The sequence below is a fragment of the Gasterosteus aculeatus genome, chromosome 13 (genome assembly GCF_964276395.1).
Source record: "Gasterosteus aculeatus chromosome 13, fGasAcu3.hap1.1, whole genome shotgun sequence".
Classification (NCBI taxonomy): Eukaryota; Metazoa; Chordata; class Actinopteri; order Perciformes; family Gasterosteidae; genus Gasterosteus; species Gasterosteus aculeatus.
In genome coordinates this window covers 13209774-13237074 of record NC_135701.1, presented here as the reverse complement: position 1 = coordinate 13237074, position 27301 = coordinate 13209774, and the positions used below count along the sequence as shown (strand labels likewise).

The following is a 27301-nucleotide window of genomic DNA, read 5'->3' as shown; positions in this document are numbered from 1 at the left end:
TATCAGGAATAGGAATAATGTTTTGCTACCAACTTAATTTGTCTACTAAACACATAAAACCAAGAAAGAAAGTATTAAAAAAAACTGAGAAATGGGATAATATATTTTTTTCTGCACTTTTACACCTCCCACACTCCCGCCCATTCAGACTGGTTACGCAGATCCACTCTTCCAGTTCCACTTTGTACGTTTTATCCTGAAGGGAAAGTATAAAAGTCGATCTGCATAACCTCTGCATGGCCAGAAGTGTGGAACTTTTAAAATAAAGTCGTGGCTGAGAAAAAACATTTCAGTCCCCATGAGTCTCCTTCTTTTCTCGGTTTCTTGGACTAAAGCCTCCAGTGGCAAAGCAAATTTGCATTGTGTGGATTTGAACTTTGAAAGATGTAGTCGATGCCACTTAGCACCCACATTCAGCATGAATATTCACTTACCAGTTCATATGGATATTATATTATATATATATAATACATTTCTATGATTGAGAGAGAACATGTATGTTTGCATTACTCAGTGTACGTGTGCATGTGTGCGTTTTCTAAGGATGACGTTCCAGAGCTGGCAGAGAGTTTTCTTGTAAATATCACCAGTGTGGAGCTAGTTAGTGGGTCGATGGGGGGAGGGCAACCCAGTGTGAAGAGGCCTGGTATGGAAGTAGCAGAGGTCACCATCCATGAGAATGATGACCCTCGAGGGATTCTGCAGTTCAATATGTCCAAGGTGAGCTTAATCTCTGTGACAGTGACTTGGACATGAACATGATAGAGATGAGGTCTAAATAATGATATAATCATTTCTGTCTTTGATGCAGTTTGCAAACATCTAGTTTTGAGCTTTATCAGGAAACTACTTCTCAACTGATGCAATACAGACAAAAATTCAGTCTTGATTAAACACTATTCCTCAATATTTTGTCCAGGATATCACAGGAAGCGTGCTGGCATTTGAGATTCCACCACCAGACAACGTCCTCCATCTGTCGGTGATTCGCCTTGCTGGTACAACTGGAAGACTGGTCCTCTACTGGGAGGCTCTGCCGGGCACTGCTGATGTCGACGATTTCAGACCCTCATTTGGGAACATCACCTTTCAAGATGGGCAGGTAATGGATGAATTGTCCTTATTTTAAATCAATCTGTCTGTAATTTTACGAGCCAGAATTTGATGCTGTCCGCAGGTTTTTTAAAACAGAGATTCCAGGTTGTTAGCTTGTGTTTCACTTTCACGGATTCTCAGACAACTGCTACAATTGCCATCACCATCTCGGATGACGAGCGGGTGGAGATTTTGGAGACCTTCAGAGTGAATTTACTTCGTGTGATTGGTGGTGCTCGACTAGGAGACGCTACCTCTGTTAATATCAGCATTCCAGCTAACGACTCGCCTCTCGGACAATTTGGATTTCAGGAACTGGAGGTGATTTTGAATGACTTTACTTTGGAACACCCATAGATTTGGGGCGTTAAACAAGCTTACCTCACATACATACTTGACATCCTCTCAAATCCCTCTAATATCACAGTATTCTCAACTAATCTAAAACAACCTTTTCAATTGTATTCTTTTTTTTTTTGGGAGGGGGTGGGTGGGTAGAAATAATAATCATACTTAATCTCATTTTAGGTTACTGTCAGCGAGCCACAGTTTGTGGATGATCCCGCTGCTTTGGCCACACTATCAGTACTGCGCAGTCCAGGAGGAAAAGGGACAGTGACTTTGGGGTGGCAGCTGGAAGACAAAGCTAGAGATGACCTTTCACCTTTCAATGGAACTCTTGTCTTCAATGAGGTACAGTTTAAAAGTATTGGATAGTCCACATATTGTAATGATGACATGTGATAATACTTCGTCTTTTTTCTTTACCTGCTGTCTAGTACGTTGCTTCCTAAAGTCTAGTATACTTTTCCTACCTCCCAGGCACAATCTATGAAGTCGTTCATGATTAGAGCCCTCGCTGACACAATACTGGAAGGTACTGAGTATTTCAGAGTACAGCTGTTTCCTGCTGAGAGTGGCGCTATCATTGACCCCTTAAAAGGTCAGTGTTTAAGATGTGACCCAACCTCCCCCTGCCTGTGCATACATTGAAGAGAATTTTGTCGTTTAGAGTTGTCTTACATCAATGAAATAATCATATCCATGTTCTTCATCCATTTTCCCAACCATGATCTCTGTCTTCTGCTCTAGGCATGGCCACCATAACTATCAGGGCAGACAAAGCTGCCCTGGGGATTATTGGAATAGAAGAGTCCTCTGGGAACATCCTCATTGGGGAGCCTCGGGGAGATTACAATGGTAGTGCGGTGGTTAGGTGAGATAAACATCAAACTGTATAACTAACCTGGGAAAATGATCCAGATATTGCTTTATTGCCTCTGCTTATTAATCAATAATCTGAAAATCTTTTTAAATATGTGTGTGTGTATCCCACAGACTGGTGCGAGGGCCAGGTGTGTTTGGAGAAGTCCAGGTGTACTGGAATATCACTCCGGCTGTGGTCTCTGAGTTTGAAGTGATCTCTGGCACAGTCACTATGAAGGACGGACAGTCATTTGCCACAATTATTCTGAAGGTACTGAATAATATAAATAGCAGACTTCACAGAAAAATCCAGATGTTTTCTGCATCAAATCACTGCATAATATGCACATGCAGACCTAAATGTATTGTAATAATACCTTTTTACTTTCCTTCCAAAATGTCTCTGTCGTATCCATCATGATGGCAGGCTCTGGATGACGATCTCCCCGAAGAGCGTCGTGAGTACCAGCTTACTCTGACCTCCGCCACTGCTGGTATGGAAATCAGTTCTACAGCCAAGCATGCCAAGATTATCATGGCAGCCAGCGACAACCCCTATGGCCTGTTCTCCTTCACCCAACAGCAGATCAGGGTGTCTGAGGAGGAGGGAATGGTGAGGTCTTTAATATGAGACTGATACATATATAGATCTACTATATAGTGGAGTATAGTCATCAACAAATAGGCTTGGTGTATTCAAACCTAATCCAAGGCCATATGATTTTTTCTCATTCACTGTAGGTGAATGTGACAATCAATCGCTCCTTAGGGAGTCTGGGAAGTGTGTGGGTGACCTTTCACACCTCAGGTAACACAGCGGTCAGTGGCGTGGACTTTGCTCCATCTTCAGGACGATTACTCTTTCCTCCAGGCCAGACCTCACAACAAGTCACACTACATGTCCTGGATGACAGTCTTGCGGAGGATACTGAGATGTTCTCCCTCAATATTACTGAAGTGGAGCTAGTCAATGTCAGGTAAAGTTATTTGATACATTGGACTAGATAAGCACCTTTTTTGGTTGATTCATTCGGGTCAGTCATTCATAGAATTTGCATTGCAAAAGCCTTCATTTAATGTTGATTTGACTGTCAAAAAGTTGATGACAGTGATTCTTAATTCTATTTCGCCCTCTGGTGGTCAGTGCTGTTAGTTTGGGTCTCGAGCTGGACCAGCCTCCAGCTATAGGCAACATCTCTTCTGTTGCCGTGGTCATATTAAAGAATGACAACGCTGAGGGAATCCTGGAGTTCAGGCAGGACTATGTCAACATTACAGGTAGGTAAACAAAAAATATAAAATCTTGCTTTTGAGATATAACATTCTAAAGCTAGGAAAACCAGTAAAGAGAACTGTTATACAATATTTAATGGATGATTAACTACATCTGAAATCCATGTTTTCTTCTGGCACTTTCTTACAGTTGCGGAGGATGTGGGCACCCTGTTGATCCCGGTGGTGAGGAGAGCAGGTTCATACGGAATAGTCTCAGCTCAATTCACATCCAGAGGCCTGAGTGCAACCCCCGACTTCGACTACATACTGAATAATGGCTCAGCAAAGTTTCTCTATGGACAGAATACAAGCTACATAAATCTCACTATTATAGATGACCTGGACAGGTGAAGGGAGAACTAAATTGAATGCATTCGTAGCTCAATTCTTGGTCATAGTTGAATTCCATGTTAACACTGAAATAATCTCCCCCAGTGAATATGAAGAGGTATTTGAGGTCCGGCTGGTTGGAGCAACAGGGGGAGCAGTTCTGGGCTCTCAACAAGTTGCAAGGGTGACCATTTCCAAGAGTGACTCTCCGAATGGGGTGATCCGTTTCCTCAACCAGAGCCTAATCACTCTGGCCAATCCAAACTCCACTCTTAAAGTTCTTCTTCTTCTGGAGAGAGCAGGAGGCCTAGTGGGCAATGCAACGGTATGAGGAACAATATTTTCTAGTTTTCTTAGCAATGATTACTCAACTCACATTTGTATTGTTAATGATTAGTTAACTCACATAAGTTATTTCTGCGTGGACATAGTTTGATTCAAACTGGTATTACTTTTTGACAGGTTGCTTGGAAAATCCTCGGGCCTAATAGCAGAGAGGTTCTTTCTCCATTGAATAAAGACATAAGAGAGCCTGTGAACGGGTCCTTCTTCTTCAGGGATGGAGATGAAGGGACACAAGTCATGGAGCTGCGCATTCTCCCCCATGGGGAAGTGGAGGTGGAAGAGACATTTGTTGTAGAGCTCAGCATTCTGTCTGGGGAGGTGGATGTTGACTCTCAGGCTGGTTCCATAACACTGAAGGTAATTTATTGTATAACTCCTTAAGGTTTATCATAAATCAATTGAGATTGTGTAAAGGATCAATTCAATTTGATTTCCAATTTGATCTATTGCAGAAAGGAATAGAACAGGAGGTACGCATTCGCACCCTACTTACCTGTGTTGTCTTCTAATGTCTTTGTCTCCCAGATAGAGAAGTTTGGTGACCCAAATGGTATAGTCCAGTTTACCGAGGATGCTCTTCAAGAGCGTGTCTACAATGAATCCACAGAAGCAGAAGGCCCCTTTAACATTTCCCTGTACGTTACACGCAGGGAGGGTGTAATGGGTAACATCACGGTAAGATTTAATTTATATACATTGAATTAATTTGTCACATTGTTCCCATTCAATCATCACTTACGACATCGAAGTGTGTGGCGAGGTCGGTATTAGCAAAGTCTCTGCCCAAGCAGATAAAGCTCGTTGCAAAACTTGAGTGAACGTGGGGTTTGCTTCCACCAGTTGGTGAGCACATAACCCTGACAATATTCAGGGAAGATGCACTTCTGGTGTTTGGCTGAGTGTCATCCTTCTTTACGAACCGGACAGACTTTACTTACTAATTTTGCCTGTACTGACTGAATTTAATTATTTGTTGCCACTAAGTTTAAACACACCCCTACTTTTTCTTACACCTCAGGTGCGTTGGCGGATACAGAGTGACTCGGATATAGTTGGTGACTTTCTAGCCTTAGGTGGCTCAGTGATGATCCTGGAAGGTCAAAGGGATGCAGAAATTGTCCTCAGCCTGATGCCTGATACAGTACCAGAGTTAGAGGAGTTCTACACGGTCCAGCTCACAGCTGTGGAGGGGGGTGCAACTCTGGATGCCAACCAAAACCAGATCCGGACGCTTATCAGGTTTGTCATATTGACATCTAGGTCGCAACGTCTGAAATTGAATTGAGTTTGAATTGATTTTTCTTTCTCACACTTAGGGTCCGTGCTAACGATGAGCCTTACGGTGTCTTTTCCCTGAACCCCGAACAACAATCGATTATGATTGTGGAGTCAGAGTCTCAGATCACCAGAGTTCTGGTGATGAACGTGACACGGCTTGCCGGGCTGTTTGGCGATACTATCGTGAGCTATCGGATCAGTGGAGGGATAGATGAAGTGATGGACATCAGGGAAATACTGAGAGGACAAGATGAAGGAACACTGACCTTTAGGGAGGGCCAGACCTTTAGTACTATTAGTGTGCCTATCAGCAGTCAGGTAAGGATTAGCATGCTTTTGCAGAGACAAACAAACTCTTTTAAAATAAAATACACTTCTGTGCAACACTTGTTTTTTAACACTTTTTTCCTTCCTTTCCCTCTGTAGGTGTTTTTGTCAGTGGGTGAGAGCTTCACAGCAGAGCTGACCAATGTTAGACTAGTCGGTCCGATCCATGGCTCTCTTCCTCGCCTCCTTCAAGGGGCCAACATTGCTACGGTGACTGTGCCTGAAGAAGCTGCCAGCTCAGAGGTGAATCTTGGTTGTTTTTTGTTCATATATCTGAATTGCTGCTGGAAATACATATGTATTTTTCTGCCATCGGGCAACTGAGACCCATTGCATCATTACCCTCTTCAGCCTCTTGCTCACTTTAATGTAATTCAAACGCATGTAACAGATAATCTCTCAACACAAACGGGTTCCTCGTCTTGTTTTAGTGCTTCAAATAGCATTTTGAAAGACTGATTTTGTCATTTTACAGCTAAACCGTACACTAATATATGTTACTGGAATACATTTGAAGCAAGAAGACAGTAACAGATTATTTAATTATATTTGATCTGCTATCAGTTATTGTTATTAAAGTGTAATGGTAAAGAAGGCCACAAGATAGGGGCATTATTAACATGTTCTCTGACATATATGTTGTGCAGGTTGGCTTTGCCTCGCTGGTTTTGCATGTTTCCAGTATTGAAACAGGGGCATGTGAAGCAAAGGTGACACGAAGAGGGTTGTTTGGAGAAGTCAGGGTACAGTGGAAAGCTGGGTATCCATCAGGACAGGCTCCGCTGGGGCTCAGTCCAGGAGCCATTTCCCCAAGTTCAGGTAAAACAACTATGGTCTTTGGAAAACTGAATAATAATAATGTAAACTCACTCATTGTATAAAAACATTTGCATTCTTTATTTAAGATGATTTCTTTTTAATAATCATTAATAGCTTTTAATTATACCTGGATGGCACCAATCTGAGCATTGATTGAATCGTAAAAGTACATCTGCAGACCAAACACTTACAATGGTGATCGGGCTGATATCAAACACTAGCATTGACTAACAACAGTCTGCATTCTTAATGTTGGTATCGTGCTACTTTCCTCATATTCAGGCTCACTGACCCTGGTCCATGGAGAGAAGACTAAAGCCATATCTCTGACAGCTGTTGCTGATGCATTTGAGCCGGCTTCCTATGCTATACACCTCACTGCTGCGATGTCAAGCTCTTCTGCAGCGAGTGCTGTCAAGCTAAGGTAATGGATTCTGAAGTAGTAGGAGTCAATCAAATTTTACTCTTAAACCTTCTGCATTATGCAGCATGTTTATATTAGTTGGAGAATATGGAATATAGGAGAATAGCTTTTATATATGTCACATCTTTTTTTTTTCTACAGAAAATATATTTGTTAATGTCAAATGCAGACCGTGACTCCCTGTGTCTGCCTGTTACAGGGCCGGATTTACTGTGACAGAAGTGGAGCCATTGGGAATCTACCAGTTTACCCCGGATTCCCGCCAGTTGGTCATTGCAGAGGACATTCAGACGATCACACTTTATGTTCAGAGACTCTATGGTTCTCGTAGCAACAGCACCCGCCTGTCTTATACAACGTTAGCAGGCACAGCCGCAGCAGGAGAGGACTTTATTGCAGTGCCAGATGGCCGTTTGGTCTTTAACTCACCTCTACAAACCAACACTTCCTTCCGCCTTTCAATACTCGACGACTCCCTTTCAGAGGCAGATGAGAACTTTCACGTCAACCTTACAGATGTTCAAGTCCTTACTCCAGACGTAGCTTGGGCAGATGCCTCTCCTCGCCTCAACCTCCAGCACAGTGTGGCCACTGTCACCATCCAAGCAAGTGATGTGACCGGAGGAGTGCTGAGTATCGGACCTGGATTGGTAAAAATACCCGAAGACAGGGCTGGGGAGACCCAACAAGAGCAAAGAGTAGTCCTAAGGGTTCGTCGGTCCGAGAGTGTGGCGGGGGCTGTAACGGTTCGTGTTCAAGCATATGGAGGTGCGTGTTTGTTCTTGTAGTATGCTCCATTGTACTATATGATGTTGTTTACTGTGACATTCACTGTTTCGCTTTCATTTGTGTTGCTGTGCAGATGGAAGTGCAACACCTGTTCCCTTCACCCTAGACCCTGTTGAGACCCTTGCAAAGGAGGAACAGGACTTCCGCCTAGAGTCAACCGTTGTGTCCTTTCAGGCTGGTCAGAACGAGACAGAGATTGTACTCTTCATCGTGGATGATCGAGAGCCAGAGGGACAGGAAGTATTCTTCATTTATCTCAGTGATCCAGAGGGAGGAGCTCAAATAACAGACAGTCCTTACCAGGGCTTTGGAGCCTTTGCCAAGATCACCATCCTCGGTAAAATATTTTGTTAAAAGATTGTTTTTTCTTTGAGTTAGCTGTAAATTGAAGATAGATCAAATAAATTAATATTAATAGCTGTTTTGTTCACAGCGTGTTCTAGCAAATAGAAATTACGTGACATATTGTGGTCTCTAACTTATTCTGTTCTCTAGATTAATCAAATGGACCCATAGAGATGTTTGTTTAATGAGTGATTCAATATTCTTCTCTGGTTTCTCTGGTGGTAGCTCACTGCCAAATTAGTCTCCAGCTTCGATTTTGTTCCTCACTTCTCACATAATCCCTGCAGTGGGAAGAACATTTGATTGTTTTGCATGTATACTTTAAATTAATGTGTACTCTTTCTCTTTGTTTCTGTTTTGTTCTGTTTGTTCTTACCTCTATCCTCACCAGGGAGTGACTTCCATAATGGCATCATAGGGTTTACTCTTAATTCTCAGTTGGGACAAGTTCTGGATGAGGATTCAAAGAACAGAACTGCCATCCTCTTCCTTCAGAGACAAGAAAACAGGTAATATAAAACCAAATACTTTTAAAAAACTTTTTGGTCAAAAGTTGAGATTTGTTTTATAGTTAGTTATGCTTTTTTTCCCCATTGCAGAGCGTTTGAGGATTTGCAAGTCTTCTGGAGAGTTACCTTCAGCAAGGCAGTTCTTACTCTTGTCAACAATGAAGTCAACCTAACCAGACAACTTCTGCAGACCTCAGGAACTGCTCTGTGTAGGAGACGAGAGATCCTCTGTGCTCTCGCTGTAGAGGTCCAGGATGATGAGGTGAGAGTGATGAGAGACCATTGTCAAGGGGGTGCTAGTTTGAAGATTTTTAAAACCTCATGCCATCAGTATAGGGAGAGATTAAAAATTTGACAGGATAAAGATTTACTTATTTTTTCACAAGAAATGTCGTGGTAGACAAAACACAACAGTCCCTATTCTTTGTTGCTGTAGGAACCAGAGCAGCAGGCGTGGTTCTTGGTAGAGATTTATCAGGTGGGTGCTGGAGCTGCCATCAATGAGACAACCCGTTTTGCCAACATCACGTTGGCGGAGAGCGACGATCCACAAGGCATTATGTACTTTGCTGCTGGTCACAGACTACCCGTGGCCACCTTGACAACCATGAGGCTTAGTCTACAAGTCTACAGACGAGCGAGCACAGCTTCAGTCATATCGGTACAATACCGCACACTGGTAAGTAAGAAACAGCTGTTGTAATAAGCATACAAGTATACATTATGAATGACACTAATGAGTCCTTATTGATACAATTGGCCATACATATGCATAGTATAATACACACACATAAGTAAAAATAGTGTTTACAATAGTAAAATCGCACATTATGCTCTCACAGCATGCTCAACACTGTTTATCAAATGAGAATTGTGTCTTTAATTTGCCAGAATAATCTGACATATAGTGTGGGTTTTTTATGCCAGTACATTATATATGGTGAGAATGTCGTGAGAATGTTTGTCAGGCAGTCTGCTTAGCATAACTCCATCTGACACAAAACCCTCTGTTTTTTCCTCTAGGAGCTCCCCAGAGAGGACGCAGTGGGTCCCTCTACCATCTGGCCTGCCAAAGCAGGGATGGATTTTCCCAAACAGGAAGGGAGGCTAACCTTCAACGTTGGCCAGCGTAACACATCATTGGACATTTACCTCACACCCGACCTCGCCTCAACATTACCCACACCCAAGCGCTTTCAAGTGGAACTCTACAATGCTACAGGGGGCACCAGAGTGCACTCCCTGTTTGGGGTGGCTAATGTGACTCTGGTTTCCAATGCAGCAAGTGAAGCCGTGTGGCTCATACTGGATCAATTATATCAGCCTCTTGACTCAACTATTTTGAACCAGGTGCTGCAGGGACTGATCAATAAAGTCTCTACAGCTGTAAATCGTGAGCAGATGGTTGCTGTGCTGGAAGCAATGGGGAAGGTAAGACTGAAGACAAAAGGATTTCCCTTCAACCAAACCCTAAATATTATTTTTGTTGAAGGTGGAGCAAATTGAAATTAGACACTTTCAATAATATTTGATTATTAAGTATTATTACTTATGACAAGTTATGTTATCCATCAGGTCATCACATTGTCAGAAGTCAGTAATAATAGAAACACTTGCTTCTGCATTATTAGTTTTTTCATCAATTAAAACTGGTGAGTCAGTGTAGTTTTCTGCGTCAGACAGCTCTACGTTTAAGGACATTAATCACTGCCTGCTACAGGTCTGAGGACCAGGTTGTTATCTGAAAAGGTCTCAGTTGTCACTCTAGAAAGAGCAAAGACATCATAAATGTGTTTCGCAGCATGAGGATACGTGGGAGCCCAAAGAGAAAGTAAGAGAAAGCAAGGAGACAGTTCTAGGGAAAGTGGCGGCACTACTTCACTATTAAAGCTGCACTATATTAAGTTGACTACAGCAGTGAACGTGACAGTGGCAGAGCCAGGAGGGGTGGAAAGGATAAATACAGTGATCAAGTGAGGCTCACACACTGGTCATAAAGAGAGATATACATTCAATAGCAGAGAAAACCGTTCCGGAATTCAATGTTGCTAAATCTGTCTATCCATCTCTCTCTCTCTCTTTCTGTATCTCTGTTTTCTCTGAGTCAGGTGCTTGCAGAGGCAGAGAGGGCTCCTATAGAGGAAAGTAGCCGCAATTTGACTTACAACCTGCTGTGTTCCTTGGCCAATCCCAGCAGATCTGACACCAGAGGCCTCACCTACCTAGCTGAGGTGGCCGAGCGATTCGCATTCTCCCTCCTTGCGCAGATTCAGTGTGAGATGTGAGTTTTGCAGTGCAAAAAAAGTGGGGAGTATGAGGGCGAAATTCCTCATTTAAGATGTTCATGTTGTGAATTCAACATAGCATGTCCGTTACATCTAAATGCCAAGATGTTTCCTTAAATAGTATTTTAAATGCTTTTCTTTGTGTGATTTCTTTCAGGAGGGGCACCATCCTGGAAACATGTCCCTATATGTCCATCTCTGCCTTCCAGTGGTATCCCACGCAGATCAATGCACACAAATTCAGGGGCCGGAATGCAGACTTCTTCCAGCTGCCAGATACTCTACTGGCGGTGCCAGCAGTCTCCACTCCTAACTGTGGAAACCTCAGCCAGATTCAGCTGACTGAGTTTAGAACGGAACACTGGTTTCTTACCAATGATACAAACACTGCCCTTAATGGGAAGGTAGGGGAGCACAAATATATTTCAATTCATTTTTGTCTCAGCAGGTGGCAGTGTTACTCCATTATGAACTCGCCGTCATTGTTTCGCTCTACAGCTGAACCCTCTTCTTCCCCTTTGTTTGTATCTAGGTATTCTCAGCCAGCCTCCAGGACAGAAGGTCACGACCTCTACACGATGACAATGAGGTGGTGTATCGGATACATTCCCCTGGTCAGCAAGTAAAACCGGGCCGGTCTCGGTGCCTTCTGTGGAACCAGACCACTGCAAGGTAATCCCTAGCACCCTCGTACAGATACATGTTCAGCTATTCCGCCGGTTTAAGTGAAGGGCAAAAGTCCAAATACAGCCCTTCAGTAAGGCCTTTGTGTGGCCATTGGGGAAGTCACATCATTGTGTTTAATATCTGCACATTCGGTCTGCCATACGCAGAGTACTCCCACCCATTAGTCGGTTTGTTAAGGACATTCCTGGGGCGGTGGAATGTGACTTGGCAGGAACACTGTGTTACAAGTTCTGAATTGACAGGTTCGGTTGGGAACAGCAACTTGGACGATGCATTGCTAAAAAACAGATGAACAAACTGATGAACACGCCAATGGTGGAGAGAGCAAAGTCACAGGGAAAGGTCGATGTTGCCGTATGACGTTCTTGCTTTGAATGGAGGGTCAAAAACTACTGAAGCTAAAACGCCAGAGAGAGAATTGGACATACTCATACACCTCAATACTTCAGGTCAGACCCGTGCACAGATAGACCCCTAGTGGTGCTCAAGCACGTGCCCTTTCGCCCTGGTGAAAAGTGCCCCTTCTGCTGGAGCCCATTGTTTTCTTCAGTCATCAATATTTAAAATAAAAATGACTCTCTCTGTCATCAATTCCTCCCAAGTTTGTTTTGATATCTGATTTATTTGAGTCCTTGTGAGAATTTCGCCCCGAACTTCTCTGCGGCGCTCATAAGCCCTGCTGCGCCCCTCCTCCTCCTCCTCCTCTTCCTTCTCCTCCGCTTAGAGCTCATGCAGTGCTGAGCGCCAAACGGCTGCTGCATCAGACATGCAAGTAATGACGGTGTTTGTGCAAATCCCCTCGACGTTGTTTGGTGATAAATTAACCACAACATTAGCGCCGCTGAAAACATATAAGTAGAAAATATTAGTATTATTATTTTTAATTTCATGAATAATTTGGGCGAGTGCCTGCTTCAGGTTCCTCGTCTTGTTGTCTTGCACCCCAGTGTTTTGTTACATTCAGTTCACCTGTAGTATCTTTAGCTTCTTTCTTTTTCTGCATTGGCTCCTCTATTCTCTAGCTGGTCATCAGATGGTCAATACTGCAGAGTGGTGAAAGAGAGTGGGAACTATGTGGAATGCGCCTGTTCCCACTTGTCCATCTACACGGCCTACGCAGAGTTCGCTACTCCGGCATCCTACAACGACGCCTTCTATGCCTCCGGATTTATCAGCGTCTCGGGTACAAAATACCTTGTTTCATGTCTTTTATTTTTATTTTCCTATCCCTGTTTTTTGTGCCCTCGGCCAGTTTGCCTGTGAGGCTTTGTCTCCGCTGCATGTTGTCCATATTCCTCCCACATTGGTATGAATAGACCTTGTTGATAAATTAGTCATTTTTTGATTTAATACTAATGTTGGTGTCATGTGTTCCACTTCTCCCTCTTCAGGTTTTGCATTGGCCATTATATCCCACGTGCTATGCTCCCGTTTCCCCATGTTTTCTGCCAAACTGCTCACGCACATGATGGTGAGCTGCCTTGGAACCCAGGTAATACAGTTCTGCTGGTGTATTTTAGTCCTTTACTAGAAAGACACCTGAGATATTCATACTCTCTGAACATCTTCTGTTGTTATATTGGCACTGGCATTTAATCTAATCTGCAGATTATCGATATGACCTTAAATGTAGATGGATAGGGAACCTTTAGAAATAGTGATAGAGGCATTGATCTCGCAGCACTATATGGATCAATAACTTCCACACATTCAGATGGCTTTAATGTGTGTTGTGCAACACACACCGTCACTTTCATAATGACAAAAGCATAAAACTATACATGAACTGCTTTACATAAGAATATTTTAAACCTTCACTGAGTGCACATACACGCACACACACACACCGCTTGCTGCCAACCCGTTTTGCTAGCCACTAGACATGTCTCAGGTATTTTCTTGGAAATGTGCATAGACGTGAACACAACACACTCAGCGAATGTTACTGATTGCGTAGTTTGCGGGCCAGCGCGTCCTGACAACGCAACCATGCCCCCCGCACCCTCGCCCATTAAAAACGCAGGCTGTCACATAAGCAATGAGCGAGATAGATATGTGGCTGCAGGTTAGTCTCTCAGCGGGTCCTGGCCACGTACGTGTGTGTATGTTCGTGTGTGCGTGAGCGAGTGCGGGACTGGTAATTTTCCACTGGTCCCCCCTCTCTTTGGTTGACAAACACGAGCCCCTACTAAAGCAGACTGTTGTTGGGGGCTAACCACCGTGGGCTCAACCTGTTTATGGCCCAGGCAGAGCCCCTAAACCTAAAAGGGTTTTGGATGGAAAATTCCGTCCTGTTCGGTTGGTACTGTACTGCATGTTACGGCACTTCTTCCTTGTGCAGAGCACGTGTCTGAGATTGTGCTATAGTTTATCAAATACATGGGTTGTGTTCCTGAGGTCTTCTGGTCACGGCCAGGTATAGAAACCTGCGTGCACAAAGTGTGAAGCTGACTTAATTCTAAACCATGTGATTAAGTTGTCCTTAGGACTCAATGTTGTGCTTTGTCCTTAATGCAAATGACCGTCCTTGCATAATAAGAGAGGCTACCATAATATTAAAGAAACAGTTGACACGAACAGCACTTGTTAAAAGCATCACCGAGATGAATTATCATTTTCGAACGTGTTATTTATTTGGAGTTTAAATTCTCCATTTTAGATTGAGTCTTGTAAATGTGTATCTGCCTCGGAGGATTATTCCATCATTCCAGAGAACCAAATCACCATTATGGTCTACATTCCAATATCTATAAGGATTTTACGTGGAACCAGAATCTCAGTGAAACAAAGTCTATAACTATGCATGGTCGGTCAAGTGATGTCATCAGTAGTTTAAATCCAGGTCCTTTTAATTGAACATATGCATCTTTAGTCCTTTTAAGTTTTGGATACATCTCAAATGTGTATTTACAGACATTCTTGTCATATTTTTCATAGAAGGTATATAATTAGTTACAGAAATGTCTCTTGAACTTGTAAGTATCAGCCATGCTCGGGCTTCACTATTGATTTGACTGTCACATCCAGTTCCAACCACCTCTGACTGAGAGGGCAGTAATTAGTCACTGACTTTTCCCTCCGTGGGGAGAAAATTAAAACTGCCTGCTTGATTCATCTACAGTCGGCTAGAAATAACCATAGTAATACCCATTCAGTGTCTGAGCGATAACGCACATCAAATGAGTGGGAAGATGAAGAGATGTGGTTCAATTTATGTACCTTCATTTCTTTAGTTTCTAGTTCGACAATTGTAGTATTCTCAAGTGTCAAACCGTATTGAAAGGAATCATTTTAAGCAAGAGTGGAGGTTCAGCTTCAAAATATGTTACTCCTTGTGTAGGCTTAGTTTTAGGAGGATCGCTACAGATAGATTTCTTCATATATAGATTTGAGTTATTAAAGGTGTCAAAGGGTCAAACTGGACTTGTTTTAGAATCAAGGCACCCACAGGGGGACAGAGAGCGGCCCTACACAATGACATTGATGTCAACCTCCCGGTGAGAGACACTAATGATTTGGTCCCATCCACCAACTCAAAGGAGAGTCCTCTCACTTTTGTGTGTGTGTGTGTGTGTGTGTGTGTGTGTGTGTGTGTGTGTGTGTGTTCGTGTATGCACGTGCGTGTCATTGTCCCATCAGAGGTTGTGCATTGACAGTCTATGGCTCTGACCAGCAGTTCCCCCCTCAGCAAGACAACTGAAGATTGTCTGTGTGGAGTGGAAATTTACCCAGTGTATATGCATGGAGGTGAGCCTTGCTTGGTTCAATCCGTGTGTTTGTTAATGTGCATAGGATTTGTATTATGTAAATAGTCCATACATTTGCAAATGTAGCTGCAGCTTTTTGTAGGAAATTCCTTATTTCTAACCACACAAGCGCCATTGAACAAATACATCGAAATTGAGAATTGTGACAATGGAAATATGTGGTAATTCATCAATCTTTGAAACTGAAGTTTATTTTAAACAGAGCAAAAACATACAGAATCAGATTTTTGTGTCGTGGACTGTAGTTAACTGGCCCTAAATGCAAAACAACCATATTGTAAAATTATAAATCATTGCGCATGCAGTTTTGTTGTGACTCCAGGCGATGGCTCATAAGTCTGCATTTGTTTTACCAAAGCATAATAAACAACAATAGAGATAGCAATGTTGCAGACCTTTAAAACAGGTTTCTTCTCTTTTGACCAGCATCTCCTGTTCTGCTACAAGGGCACTTTATCATCACATGTTTAAAATAGTCTTTTGCGTCCTAATAGTTAATTTAAAATCGTATTAACTTCTTTGCTTCCAGCCATTGACGGTCTCCCAGGTAAGACCCTGCCAAGCATTTTGCATATGTACTTACTTAAGAGTCATCAGTCTATTTCAAAGAATGAACATGACATCGTGCTCTCCTGTGGTCTTTTTGTGGAAAATGTACATTTTTCTGATCGCTCATCCACGTTGCATTCCTCTCTGCTGGCCCCAAATCCCCACAAATGATTTGTTACTGACCGTTAAATTCACTTCCTCTTCCTTGTTTCTGTCAAACCTTTACTGCATCAAACATTATTTTGTACAAATTTGTAGGGTACAAAAGGAGATTGTCAGATATCATAATGGTTTCCTGTCAAATCTTAATCTAATCAAACAATATGAGAAGGCAGAGCGTTAATAAAAGATGGATGGATGGTGGCGTGCTGCTATTTTAGAGATAAAGTGAAGTTAGATCCCTCCCTCTTGTGTGTGTTTGTTTATTTAACCAACCAAACCAATATTTCATATAAAATACTTCACACTACCCTGACTGTGAATTGGATTTGAAGTGGAGAAGTGGGAGTCCTTGATCACAAATATCCAGGGAGAAGAATACGTAATCTATATCTCTGTTGCAAGTAATACACTATTTCATTTCTCATCCGTTGTAATGTAATCAGCTCTCCACATCCCCAACAGCCATTCTCCCACACTAAGTGTTTACCCTCGCTGTCCCAGTGCTCTACTCCAGCATCTAGTAGATGTTTATGTTACTCTTTGCGCTTCTAGTCATAAAGGATTTCCTGTTAGCTTTGGGCCTGGATCCAGTATTCAGAAATCTGTGACACACACGCATGTATAAACACCAACTTCTACCCCCCCTTATACACTACCCACCACCCCGCCTTTCAGTCTTTGAACAGAATAATGAAACCGTTCCAATCGTAATCCAAGACCTTGGTTGGAAAACGTAAGAGCGACACAAGTCTCTGTAAATGAAGTGGGCGACTGCTTTTCCTGAGGAAGTTTAGCTGATCCCATCGAGACTAATCAATCATCATACGAAGAAACATTGTTTGTGCGTCCGTGTGTGTGTGTGTGTCTACTTAACTCTCTGCTTGACGTCAGAGAGTAATCCTATCTTTCTGTGTTCTTTGCTTATTCCCACAAGGGTTTGGAGCAAAAATGAGAAAGCAAGAGAAGTGAAACAATGACAAATAAAGAAAAGTATTTGCTTGTTCCTCCTCTTGTCCATTGTCAGACAGTACCGTAGATTATTTCACTGTGTGTTGTTCAGTTTGAGATGTATTTCATTCTTTCTTGCAGTTGTTAAAGAATAAACAGAGAGATAAAGTATACGCCATGTCCTTGATAGGATTTTAATGCAGTTTGAAGGTCTGTCTGTCAGCCCGAGGTAATTTCAGGAAAGTGAAGGAAAGGTATAAAGTATCAGCAGACTGTGTGTGTGTGTGTGTGTGTGTGTGTGTGTGTGTGTGTGTGTGTGTGTGTGATTGGACAGTGGTGAGGTTGAGACTGCCTCTTGGGAGACTCAAATTACAGTCCAACACTTTGCGCCAAGTGTCCTGACCTCTATCCTCTTTATCTCATCCGTCTGTTCAAGTCAGTGGCATCTTTCTTTTCTTCCAACATTCACTGTTCTAGTCGCTCTTGACAAATACTGAAAATTCAGGCTAAACCGAACAAATAGCCAATTTTTTTAGCAAATTTACTTTAGAATCTCCTTCTTTCTGTTTTACTTTTGGCACCTTCCCTCTCCTTTTACCTAACCTTTATTTCATAAATTGTTGACCCGTTTTCTGTCCTCTGTCTCCTTTATCCTTCTGTCTCCTTAGCTGCATGCTGTGACATTACAAGCTGTAAAAAGACTGTCTCACTCAGGCTCTCCCGCCCTCTCTCTATTTGTGAAAGTTGCTAGGCACATCTTGCGTGACTCATCAGTTTGACCAAGGACATTTTAACATGTTGTTTGTCCCTAAAAAGGTTACAAACACCCGACTTAACACTCTAATACACTCAACAGACACCTGGATGTCCTTCATGAGCATTTATTTAAAAGTATAATAACATGTCAATAACGGAATGACTACTAATCCCTAAAAGCGTGTCCCTGTGAAATCTTCTGGTAAACTCTAGGAATGCAAAGCCGAGTTCTACATCTACTGGAGTCTTACCTCTCCTTCCATTAGGTTGCCTTCAGGATGAAACACACATCAAATCTAATCTAATGTGGGCTATCCTTTTCAGTCTAGTGCAGGTTTTCTTGGTAAAGTATTGACCCGCAGGCCTGTCTGCATACGAGGAGTGGGACTTGGCAAAGAGTGAATTGACATGCTAAAATCGGCTATTTAATTTGGATTAATGGTATTGATGTTCTAACGATATCATTATGCAGACTTTGCCCTTCCTGGACTCTGGAAGTTACACTCTCACTTTTTGTCACATGTGTGTTGTCCTATCAGCTGGTGACCTTCCAGGAACTTTCCTCTGTTTCCATAAAAAGAACAGCAAACAGCAGCAGGAGGCCACAGGAGCCATTCTCCTTCATTGCGGCTCAACAGTTAAGTTAAGTTTGAGCCGTAACACATCGACTTCCCATTCATTACCTGCTCTAGTGGATAAAAATAATAGCAGATGTATAGATATTTACATATTTTGGGTTTCAATCACTTGCGTCAAGCCAAGGGTTTGGATAATTGATCACTTGCCAGCTTCCGTGTAATCTCTGCGTAGCAGCGGGGACACTTCACCTGATTCACTGGATTGATACAGTGTACTGTCGAGGCCTTTATCGAACAGGCTGCTTACACAGTGAATGGTAAACAAAGTGGGGGCCAGCAATTGTCCCGATATCCCTCTCTATTTTTAGAGTGTTTACAATTTGTCCTGAAAGATCTGTGTGTAGAACGTAGTGAACCTTAGAGGTTTACAGAAGTGAAAAGATGATTCAGTTCAGCAATGTGGCACTGAAGTCTGATGTTTGCACTAGTTGTCTAGGTTAAGTTGTACTCTATAACACAGCATACTTACATTAATGCTGTCTCTATTTACCCAGTAGTCTTCAGTTGACATTTATACATGAATTCATTATTTGTGAGGTAAGCCTTTAAAGCCATGAGATTGATGCTTTGCAAACTGCAACAGCTAAGAGAGAGAGAAGAGGAACTGGGTAAACGATGACGTCAACTCAATGGCCTGAAATAGAAAATGCAATTCGCCTAACTTCCTAACAGGAAATGGCCAACGTTAATCAAATACATCTGTATCTATTATAATGTCTTTTGTTTTTGGCCTTTTAGCAGATTTTATTCAGCCTACTTTGTCAGTTTGTTTTTCAGCATTGTTTGTTTGTCTGGAGACCCTCCCACCCTGGGGATAATTTGATAACTGGAGTTTAAGATGATGAGAAAAGCAGACGTGCAGCTGATAATGAATGCATTAGCTCACAAAAAAACATGTTAGCCACAAACACCGTCTGTCATACACAGACAAACACATACATGCACGTATATCAGCATATTCAGTATGAATAAACTCACACACTCTCATACATGCACACACAAACACTGTTCACATTGTTGGCAGGAAACATGGCCAGCTCCATCATGTCATAGTTGTGAGCCATATGCATAGACATCAATGAAAGCACAAATATACATCCGCATACACAGATAGCAGTATGTACAAATGCATGCTCACTCATAGAACCCACTCCACCCGATGCTTACACACACACACACACACACACACACACACACGCACACACACACACGCACACAGCCTCTCAGACGCAGCCCATGCCTTCAGCGCTTGCTCGAACCTGTAGGGGTCCCCGTAGCTCCACAGCCACAGCCAAGTTCAACAACATATGTGAATGGTGCTTATCCAGGACTCCCCTGAGCGCTTCTCCTTTTTATGACTGGTCCGTGTTGAGGAAAACATCGCTGTGTTGATATCCAGAAGGAAACGCTTTGAATAAAATCCACCATCTATTATTCTTACAACAAGTTCAACCGGGGAGCTGTTTAGGCTGTGAACATTCCCCTGTAGTGTGCAGAACCCGAAAGGACAGTCAAGAAGTTATTTAGTGCAGATTACTGTGAGCAAAAAATTGCAGTCACATTAGAACTGTAGGCATGAGCCTAATTTAGTCTGGGTTGGGCCACCTGAGACATTATGTTCAGTGCATGATAGTACAGGTGTGTACACCCCATAGCATTTCATATTCGAACATATTCAAACCTGTTTTAATGATTTTGGAATAAACTGTCAAAGTCTATTTTTAGGGTGTTGCACACCCGCGTCATGTATGCACTAAAGCACATATGCACACACAGGGGTTTCTGATAGAGCAAAGTAGACCCATTGAGTGTGTGTGTTGGGGGAGCTGACCTTGTGCAGCTGGCTACACTGTTTTTATAGCTGTAGCGTGTCTCGTGCCTGGCGACCTGTCTGGTCAACTGGTCCACGCCAGATGTTGAGGAAGGAAATACAAGAGGTTTCTTGAAAGCTGCCCCGTTGCGATCGAAAGCAACCGCAGGTTTTCCAGCAGCAGATGAAGTGAAGTGCCACTGGGATAAAAATCAAAAAAAGGGAGCAGGGGTGTTCAATGAAGCTAACTGTTGGTTGCTGTTGGCAAAAATGTTTGCTGCCTCACAGATGCGCGTAGACATTATAACTATGACTCTGTCTGCCCACGTAAGTAAATACAGATGCAGGGTTGGTGGTTGTTTGAATGTGAAACAGACGGAAGGGGAGTGGTTGTTTATTTGCCACCAGCTGGCTCAGCAAGTAAGCCTCTGCCTGAGGTTCAACCCAAAACACCTGTGAACTTTAGTTGTACACTCTAACCTTAAGAAACCGCACATTCCGTTAAAAGAAAAACACCCGGGGTAGCTGCTCCTTTCTCGCACGCACACTATGTTGAATTGTACAGTGAGGCCCAAAATGAAAAGTGGCTGTGTGAAAGAAACTGTGACGTTTGACACTCTTGACACACATAAAGATGTAATCACCTTCCATCTCGAAGATGATGCAGAGGTTCACACTGAGTTTTTCTGATTTGGTCTTTACTCATTGTTCATTTTAACAACCTTAAACGTTGTGTTAGCAAGTGTAAAATGTCTTTATTTACCCGTCCTCCTTCTTCACAGTCGCTGGTCCACTAACCCACCTAAAAGCCAGCCCCAAATCACCTTCTGCTTGTAACTAGCTGTTGCGTTGTGTGCTTAAGCACATAAATAACACACACACTTTATCCGAGAGGCTGGGGCATGTGAGGAGACTAATGGTGTGAAATTGAATGATAATTGAGACAATAACATAATTTAATTTAAAACAGCCATTTTTCTAAATGAATAAATATCTAATTTTACATATTTAAAATGCGTTTGCTGCTATGAGATTACAAGATTAGTGGGAATTGAGAGACAGTGGGATTGATTTTGAAAAGGACTGGATTTCACATAAAGAAGGCAATGCTTTCGTGAGAAAATGATAAAGGGAGCGAGGGTGGAGTGATCATATTTCTCTTTCTGTCATTCTTTTACTTTATCTGTTCGACTAAACAAAGGCAGAGGAGGAAACACCCAGAGTGCAGGCTGAGGCTGGAGCCAGCTAGATCAGACCGGTAGCTGTTAGAGAGAAGGGGGGAGGTGAAGGAGATGGGAGAGGGAGGAGGAAGAGGAGGGGGAGATGAGATGAAGGGTGGAGCAGAGGATGGAGAAGCAATGCATGGGATAAGGGGGGCCGGAAGAGGTGTAGGTCAAGTAGACACGGGTCGAGATGGGTAGTGTGGCATGCAGACGGCTTGGGCCCCAGTCCCCTCAGTGATGTAATGCATCAGGCAGATGCTATTTTTAGCCACAGTGATACACTTCGCTACCTTAGCAGCAGAACATGGGGCCATCGATCAGCAGAAAAACTCAATGAGAGGATGTGAGCTGCAACCAGCAGCAGCACAGAATAGCTGCACCAAAATATTTCCGGTGGTCTTGTTTCTGCAGCATCTGTCTGGACTCCCTCGTTGGGGTTGTGATCAAACAGTGGTGCAGCTATTTAAACGGTAACCTTGTTTGTTTTTTTATGCCATTTGACATGATGCAAGGTAGCCGTACCATTTTCCAGAGTTTAGCCTAGGTTGGGAAACAAGAATTTTTAAACCTGCTCATCAGTTTTAAGTGAGGTTTTCTCTGAAGAAAAGTAGAATCGTTCCCAAGGCAGCAGTAGATCTGCAACAAAAACAACAACGGCAACAAAAATGCTGCAGTTCAGGCTTAAGGCAGAAAAGGCTGTTTTGTTTTCTACTTTTTTTACATGTATTTCCAAGGATTTTTTAAAGGCTTCTGTCTCATACAGCAAAATTGTTACTTTCATATATATATATATATATATATATGTATGGGTATTCACTCCCTATCATTTGCTATTTGGACAATAGGGTAAAAGGTTCATTGAATTCATGATTATTTGAGTGAGCTTTGGTGGCTTTAGCGTGTTTTTAGAGTTCTAGCACCACCCGTCCTTTGCTTTGAATAAGTCTGTAGCCTGAGGGTCTAGCCACGTCGACTCCTGGTGTCTTCGACAAAGAAGTAAGAGGCCTTGGAACAAAGGATAGACCAATAGACAACGATCTGATAAGCCCCAAATGTGCACCTGTCACCGGCCTACCAACCTCCAGTAGCTCCAGTCTAATCCATACTAAGATGATATATTGTTACCTTAGTTTAGTTTATTCCTCACAAACAACTGCCCAGGCCGACACTACTGCGGTTCTTCGGAAGATATCGTAAATAATCCTCATAAAGCTAGATTAACATGAACATGAGCGGCAATGTTTTTCTGCCTTGTTACACGCCACATAAAATGATAAACACAAGCGGAGGAAGATCAGTTTCCTGTGTGTGTTCTGAGGCTTGTGTCTGTCCTGCCATGAGGAAGTGTTTCTATAGTGCACCAGCTAAAGGCAACAGCAGTCTAACATGTCTGCTTGTAGAAAATCTGATGGGCCGGTTTGACTGCAACCACACTGGATCGACACTGCACAGCGTCTTTATTTAACTATCAGCCTCCCATAAAAGGAAATAAGCCATATAGACATTTAAGTACCGTTGTGATGTTAACGATTTCATGTCCTTCCCTGTGGGACCAACCAGCGAGACTGTAGTCATAGCATGACAATAGAGGATTATGCAATGGCCACAAAGGCAGTAAAAAGTCAGAGCAACTTCCCGTCAGAGTGTGAGTGTGTGTGTGTGTGTGTGTGTGTGTGTGTGTGTGTGTGTGTGTGTGTGTGTGTGTGTGTGTGTGTGTGTGTGTGTGTGTGTGTGTGTGTGTGTGTGTGTGCGCGCCTGTGGGCCTACTTATTTTTGGAGCAGATGACAATCAAACAAAGCGCCGATTTTCTTACCTGTTGACTCAACCAAACTGATTCACCATACCTGTGTTCTGTGCGTGACCTGAGCCTGGCACGTCCTATCCCGGCTCCACTGAGGGCACAAACACACAAACGTCCACATGCACCACACTTGGGGGGGGGGGGGGGCAGCCACTTGTTAGACACTCCGCTCACAGAACTCAACACAAGCTCAAACTCTATTCAACCCTTTTGCACTCCTTTCCATTCAAGGTCATTTCTCTCTACTTGTTATGTCTTCGTTTCACCACGGTTCAGCAGTTTTACTGGTTCAATATTAATCCCTATTATTAGGGTTTGTAACACAGACGGCTGCGGTAAATGTGGGTGGGTTCATTTCTCAAAGCTGTGTCTTTAGCTGTAGCTAAACCTCAGTTTCGGTATGTGTTTGAGATAAAGCCTAAATCAAGTAAAATGATTATAGAAATCGGGTTGAGCAGAGACAAATTGATTGGTATGGAGTGTTAGTAGCCCTCTAATACACCCGCTGATATTGTATCCCACTTCCATTTTGTGGTTCCTTGGTGCCTGAATACACATTTGGTTATGATTATGTGCTTAGAGTTTATTTAACATTTCTCTCTTGGTAGTTTCCCCACAGTTTCGCTTTCGACGGGATAAATAGTGTGTCATACTTTGCCTTTGGCCAAATTATGCTAACTTGCTGCCAAAACAACAACACACAACCCGCCTTCACAATCTTTGTTCCCGTAAGTTACCTGAGCAGCTTCTCCACTCAAGCACGTTTCCAGGCAGCTCGGCCCCAGTTTCCTTTTCCTGTCACAACCCGCATGTTGAAAAATGGGTGGCAAACTGACTCACGATTCTCTCATCAGTCCTTGACTTTTCCCTTTACTCAACCTGATGAGGAATTCAGGAATTTCCCAATTGGTCTTCCAAAGAAAGTAGTGTGATGAAAAAACTAAGAAGAGAAGGAGAAAAGCAAACAAAATACACTTAAGAAAGCTTGTTGAGAAAAGGCATTTAAGGAGTTAGTGTTAGTTAGTTGTTATAACCCCACTTAAACATTCCAGATTTAAGGGCCTTTCACACAGAACACGGCGACCACTGCCCAACGTCCAGCAACGTGTTTCTCATTAATGTCTCACTACATTCACGCCAATAGTGGGTATTCCATTGTATTTTATTGAAATTGTGTGTTAATGTCACAGCTCACACTATTTACCTGGTGTCTATTATGACTAAACAAATTGGCCGAAAACAAACAGTGGTGACCCTAATAAATGGGCTTGTTGAGGTAACAGAGATCATTGCTGTATGTGAGTGATAAGACTGTTAAGATGCTTCCCCAGACTCACAACAAAGTATAGTCCCAGTATAGCCATATAACCCAGTATAGTCTGGGTTTTTGTCTGCTACTGTCTGCTGCTGCCCGGTGCTTGTAATGAATAGTGATGTTTTACAAGTTTTACAAGTTTTACTCTTCCTACATCCCTCGGGTCCTCCTCCTCTCTTCTTTCTGGTCCGAGGTATCGGAGTCGGGCCAACAGGCTGCCCGTTATGTAACGATCGCCTGGCTGCGTTGGCACCACCTTTAGTGCCAGAGGTCAAAGCAGAGAAGTATTTTCTGCTGCCCTCATGGGTTTTTCAAATTGTGTTGGCTCCAATTGAATTTGGGTCCATCTGCGTGTCCGCCTTCAAAACCCCTTCTCTCCTCTTCTGTCCTGGGATCTTTCTCTCTCTCTGTCTCTCTCTCACGCACGCTGTTTTATTTGCAGTTCTATTCTGCAACGCTCTTTATTTTGATATTTGGAGAAATGTCACACCCACATATTTGTACAAATATTTTTGTGTTGGATCATACGAGAGGAATATATTTATCAGTGATGTTGATTTTTTTCTGTTTCGAGATTGCCTGCATAGGATGCTGCATGATGATGTAACAGGTCTGCCGGTCAAATGTCTCTTTTTGGGAGGGTGCCTGAATTCCAATGTCTCTTTTAAAAATATATACACTATAAAACATGCAATAAATTGCTGTCTGATCTGCTGACACTGGAAGGAGTCCGAGGCAGTCCTACACAATGTCACCGTGTTCCCTAAACAGAACAAATACTGGGCATTCAGTAATTGCAATGAAACAGTGTTGGCTCATTTACACACAATGGTAAGTGACTCTTGTGTCTGTCTTTTTTTTTCTCCTCAGATCTGTTTCCTGGTGTCGGCTTTCCGTGGCCGAATGTTTTCAGACGACAGCTGTGCTACTCTGGCGCTCTTTTCTCACTATTTCCACCTCAGTCAGTTCTTCTGGATGTTGATACAGGTAACAGCAGGTTAACAATCATATGTGCGCGTAAAGCTTATCACTTACACAACATTTCTATACAGGTATGGCCACCAAAAGTAGGATTCATAATTTTTGCTGTAATTGTTGCCATGCAGCTACATAATTGACGATACATTATTTTCCTAGTATACTTCGATATATTTGCTCCCTCCCTGTTCTTTTAGCTGGATAAAGGGCTGAGGTTTGGGGGCTATATTGCTATGCTCCAGTGCCGTGTAAAAATGTGTCTGTCTAGTTTAAGGCAAGCCTCAACAATGATATCTATTCACTAGGCCTTCAACCAGACAATGGGCTCAATGTGTTGAGCTGTAACTCAAGAAAGTAAATAAAGTTGGCCTATTTTTTCAAATGTGTTTCTTATTAAAGGGCACCTGTAAGTCAAATCGCATTTCATTCTCCTGCTTATTTTCCTCGTGACTTGGCATGAACAGAGATGCCAGTCTTTCCTGATGTGAAGCATGTGTTTTTTATGTAATAACGACTGTAACTCCGTTCCTCCACCATGCGGGCTTAATTAGGGGGTGAGATGGAGGCATCAGCGTGTTGCATGACAAGATCTTTGGCCCTTGACTGGTACCGCTTACTAACACCTCACCCAACAGCTCCCTACCCCCTTTTTTTTGACTATATGCCCTCTAATTTTGGGCCTTTGTGGCAGGCAATTTGCAGCTTAGCATGCACACGTGAAGAAAATACTTAACCTTTCAGAAGCTAACAAAACATAATTTATTGATTAATTAGTATACAATTATGAAAAATAAAGTTTTAGCTATCAATATCAACCCTGCCAAAGACAATTTTAATCCTTCTTTGAGAAAATAGTTGTGATCTACTGATAAATCAGCACAGGAATGTGGTGAATATGTGTCGAAGTAATTCATAAACCATAAGGAATCATCCTCTTCTCTGCCTCCCTCCTCTTCGTTCCTCTTGCGTAATTAAGTTTGCTTTGTTTTCTTTGCTTCTCAATGTTTGACAATGTGCAACATTTGTGGGAACATAATCATTGTTTATGTAGTGGATCTAATCCCTGCTGGCGCATACGGTATATTTGGTGAAGTATTATAAGATTAGGCCTTATTCACATCAGAATGCTTACCAGATGACCGGTGAGATATCTTAAGGGATGAAGGCTCAGACCAAAGGCTTTCATGTGATTTAAGAAGTGTTACAATTTGTATGACAAGATTTGTCAGTGAGATGAAATGGGTTTAGACTTTTAGGCGGAGTTGATATAATCTATTCAAACGCTCTCTCTCTAATACTTTTTCATATGCTCTTGATCTTTGACCCCCCCTATAAAAATTCTGGCCATTTCTTCTCTGTCAACAACTATTGCAGTTGACAATGAAAATATTACTGTGATTGATGTGTTACTTTAAAAACCTTTGAACCTCACCAACATCTCTGTATCAACGCCTCTTATGTCTCACAGCTCATTTTTCCCTCCTATCAGGTAGATGCTTTCAGCTCAGTAGATGAAATGAGTGGGTATGTGTGTGCGTAAGGAGGCGCATGCACACTAGTTGATCGGAGGAACAGGCCATGGCATAGTGCCAAAAAACAGTCAGTAAATAAATCCCTATATACAGACCAGTTTTTTCAT

At 42.5% G+C, this 27301-nt stretch overlaps 1 protein-coding gene across 1 annotated transcript in view; it reads left to right on the top strand.

Annotated features, from left to right (window-relative positions):
* adgrv1 (adhesion G protein-coupled receptor V1) overlaps positions 1 to 27301 on the top strand; it is an 84325-nt gene that overhangs the window by 40169 nt on the left and 16855 nt on the right. The window contains exons 60-90 of the mRNA XM_078087618.1: positions 544 to 720; positions 920 to 1102; positions 1237 to 1416; positions 1624 to 1788; positions 1918 to 2038; positions 2188 to 2311; positions 2434 to 2572; positions 2729 to 2914; positions 3043 to 3278; positions 3446 to 3579; positions 3725 to 3923; positions 4012 to 4231; positions 4369 to 4608; positions 4777 to 4926; positions 5270 to 5490; positions 5568 to 5847; positions 5956 to 6099; positions 6504 to 6675; positions 6958 to 7099; positions 7299 to 7867; positions 7962 to 8225; positions 8625 to 8742; positions 8833 to 9004; positions 9179 to 9421; positions 9766 to 10173; positions 10851 to 11023; positions 11185 to 11431; positions 11560 to 11699; positions 12737 to 12897; positions 13106 to 13206; positions 25555 to 25671. Of these exons, the coding sequence (XP_077943744.1) occupies positions 544 to 720; positions 920 to 1102; positions 1237 to 1416; positions 1624 to 1788; positions 1918 to 2038; positions 2188 to 2311; positions 2434 to 2572; positions 2729 to 2914; positions 3043 to 3278; positions 3446 to 3579; positions 3725 to 3923; positions 4012 to 4231; positions 4369 to 4608; positions 4777 to 4926; positions 5270 to 5490; positions 5568 to 5847; positions 5956 to 6099; positions 6504 to 6675; positions 6958 to 7099; positions 7299 to 7867; positions 7962 to 8225; positions 8625 to 8742; positions 8833 to 9004; positions 9179 to 9421; positions 9766 to 10173; positions 10851 to 11023; positions 11185 to 11431; positions 11560 to 11699; positions 12737 to 12897; positions 13106 to 13206; positions 25555 to 25671 (6126 nt within the window). The remainder of the gene's footprint in view (positions 1 to 543; positions 721 to 919; positions 1103 to 1236; positions 1417 to 1623; positions 1789 to 1917; positions 2039 to 2187; positions 2312 to 2433; positions 2573 to 2728; positions 2915 to 3042; positions 3279 to 3445; positions 3580 to 3724; positions 3924 to 4011; positions 4232 to 4368; positions 4609 to 4776; positions 4927 to 5269; positions 5491 to 5567; positions 5848 to 5955; positions 6100 to 6503; positions 6676 to 6957; positions 7100 to 7298; positions 7868 to 7961; positions 8226 to 8624; positions 8743 to 8832; positions 9005 to 9178; positions 9422 to 9765; positions 10174 to 10850; positions 11024 to 11184; positions 11432 to 11559; positions 11700 to 12736; positions 12898 to 13105; positions 13207 to 25554; positions 25672 to 27301) is intronic.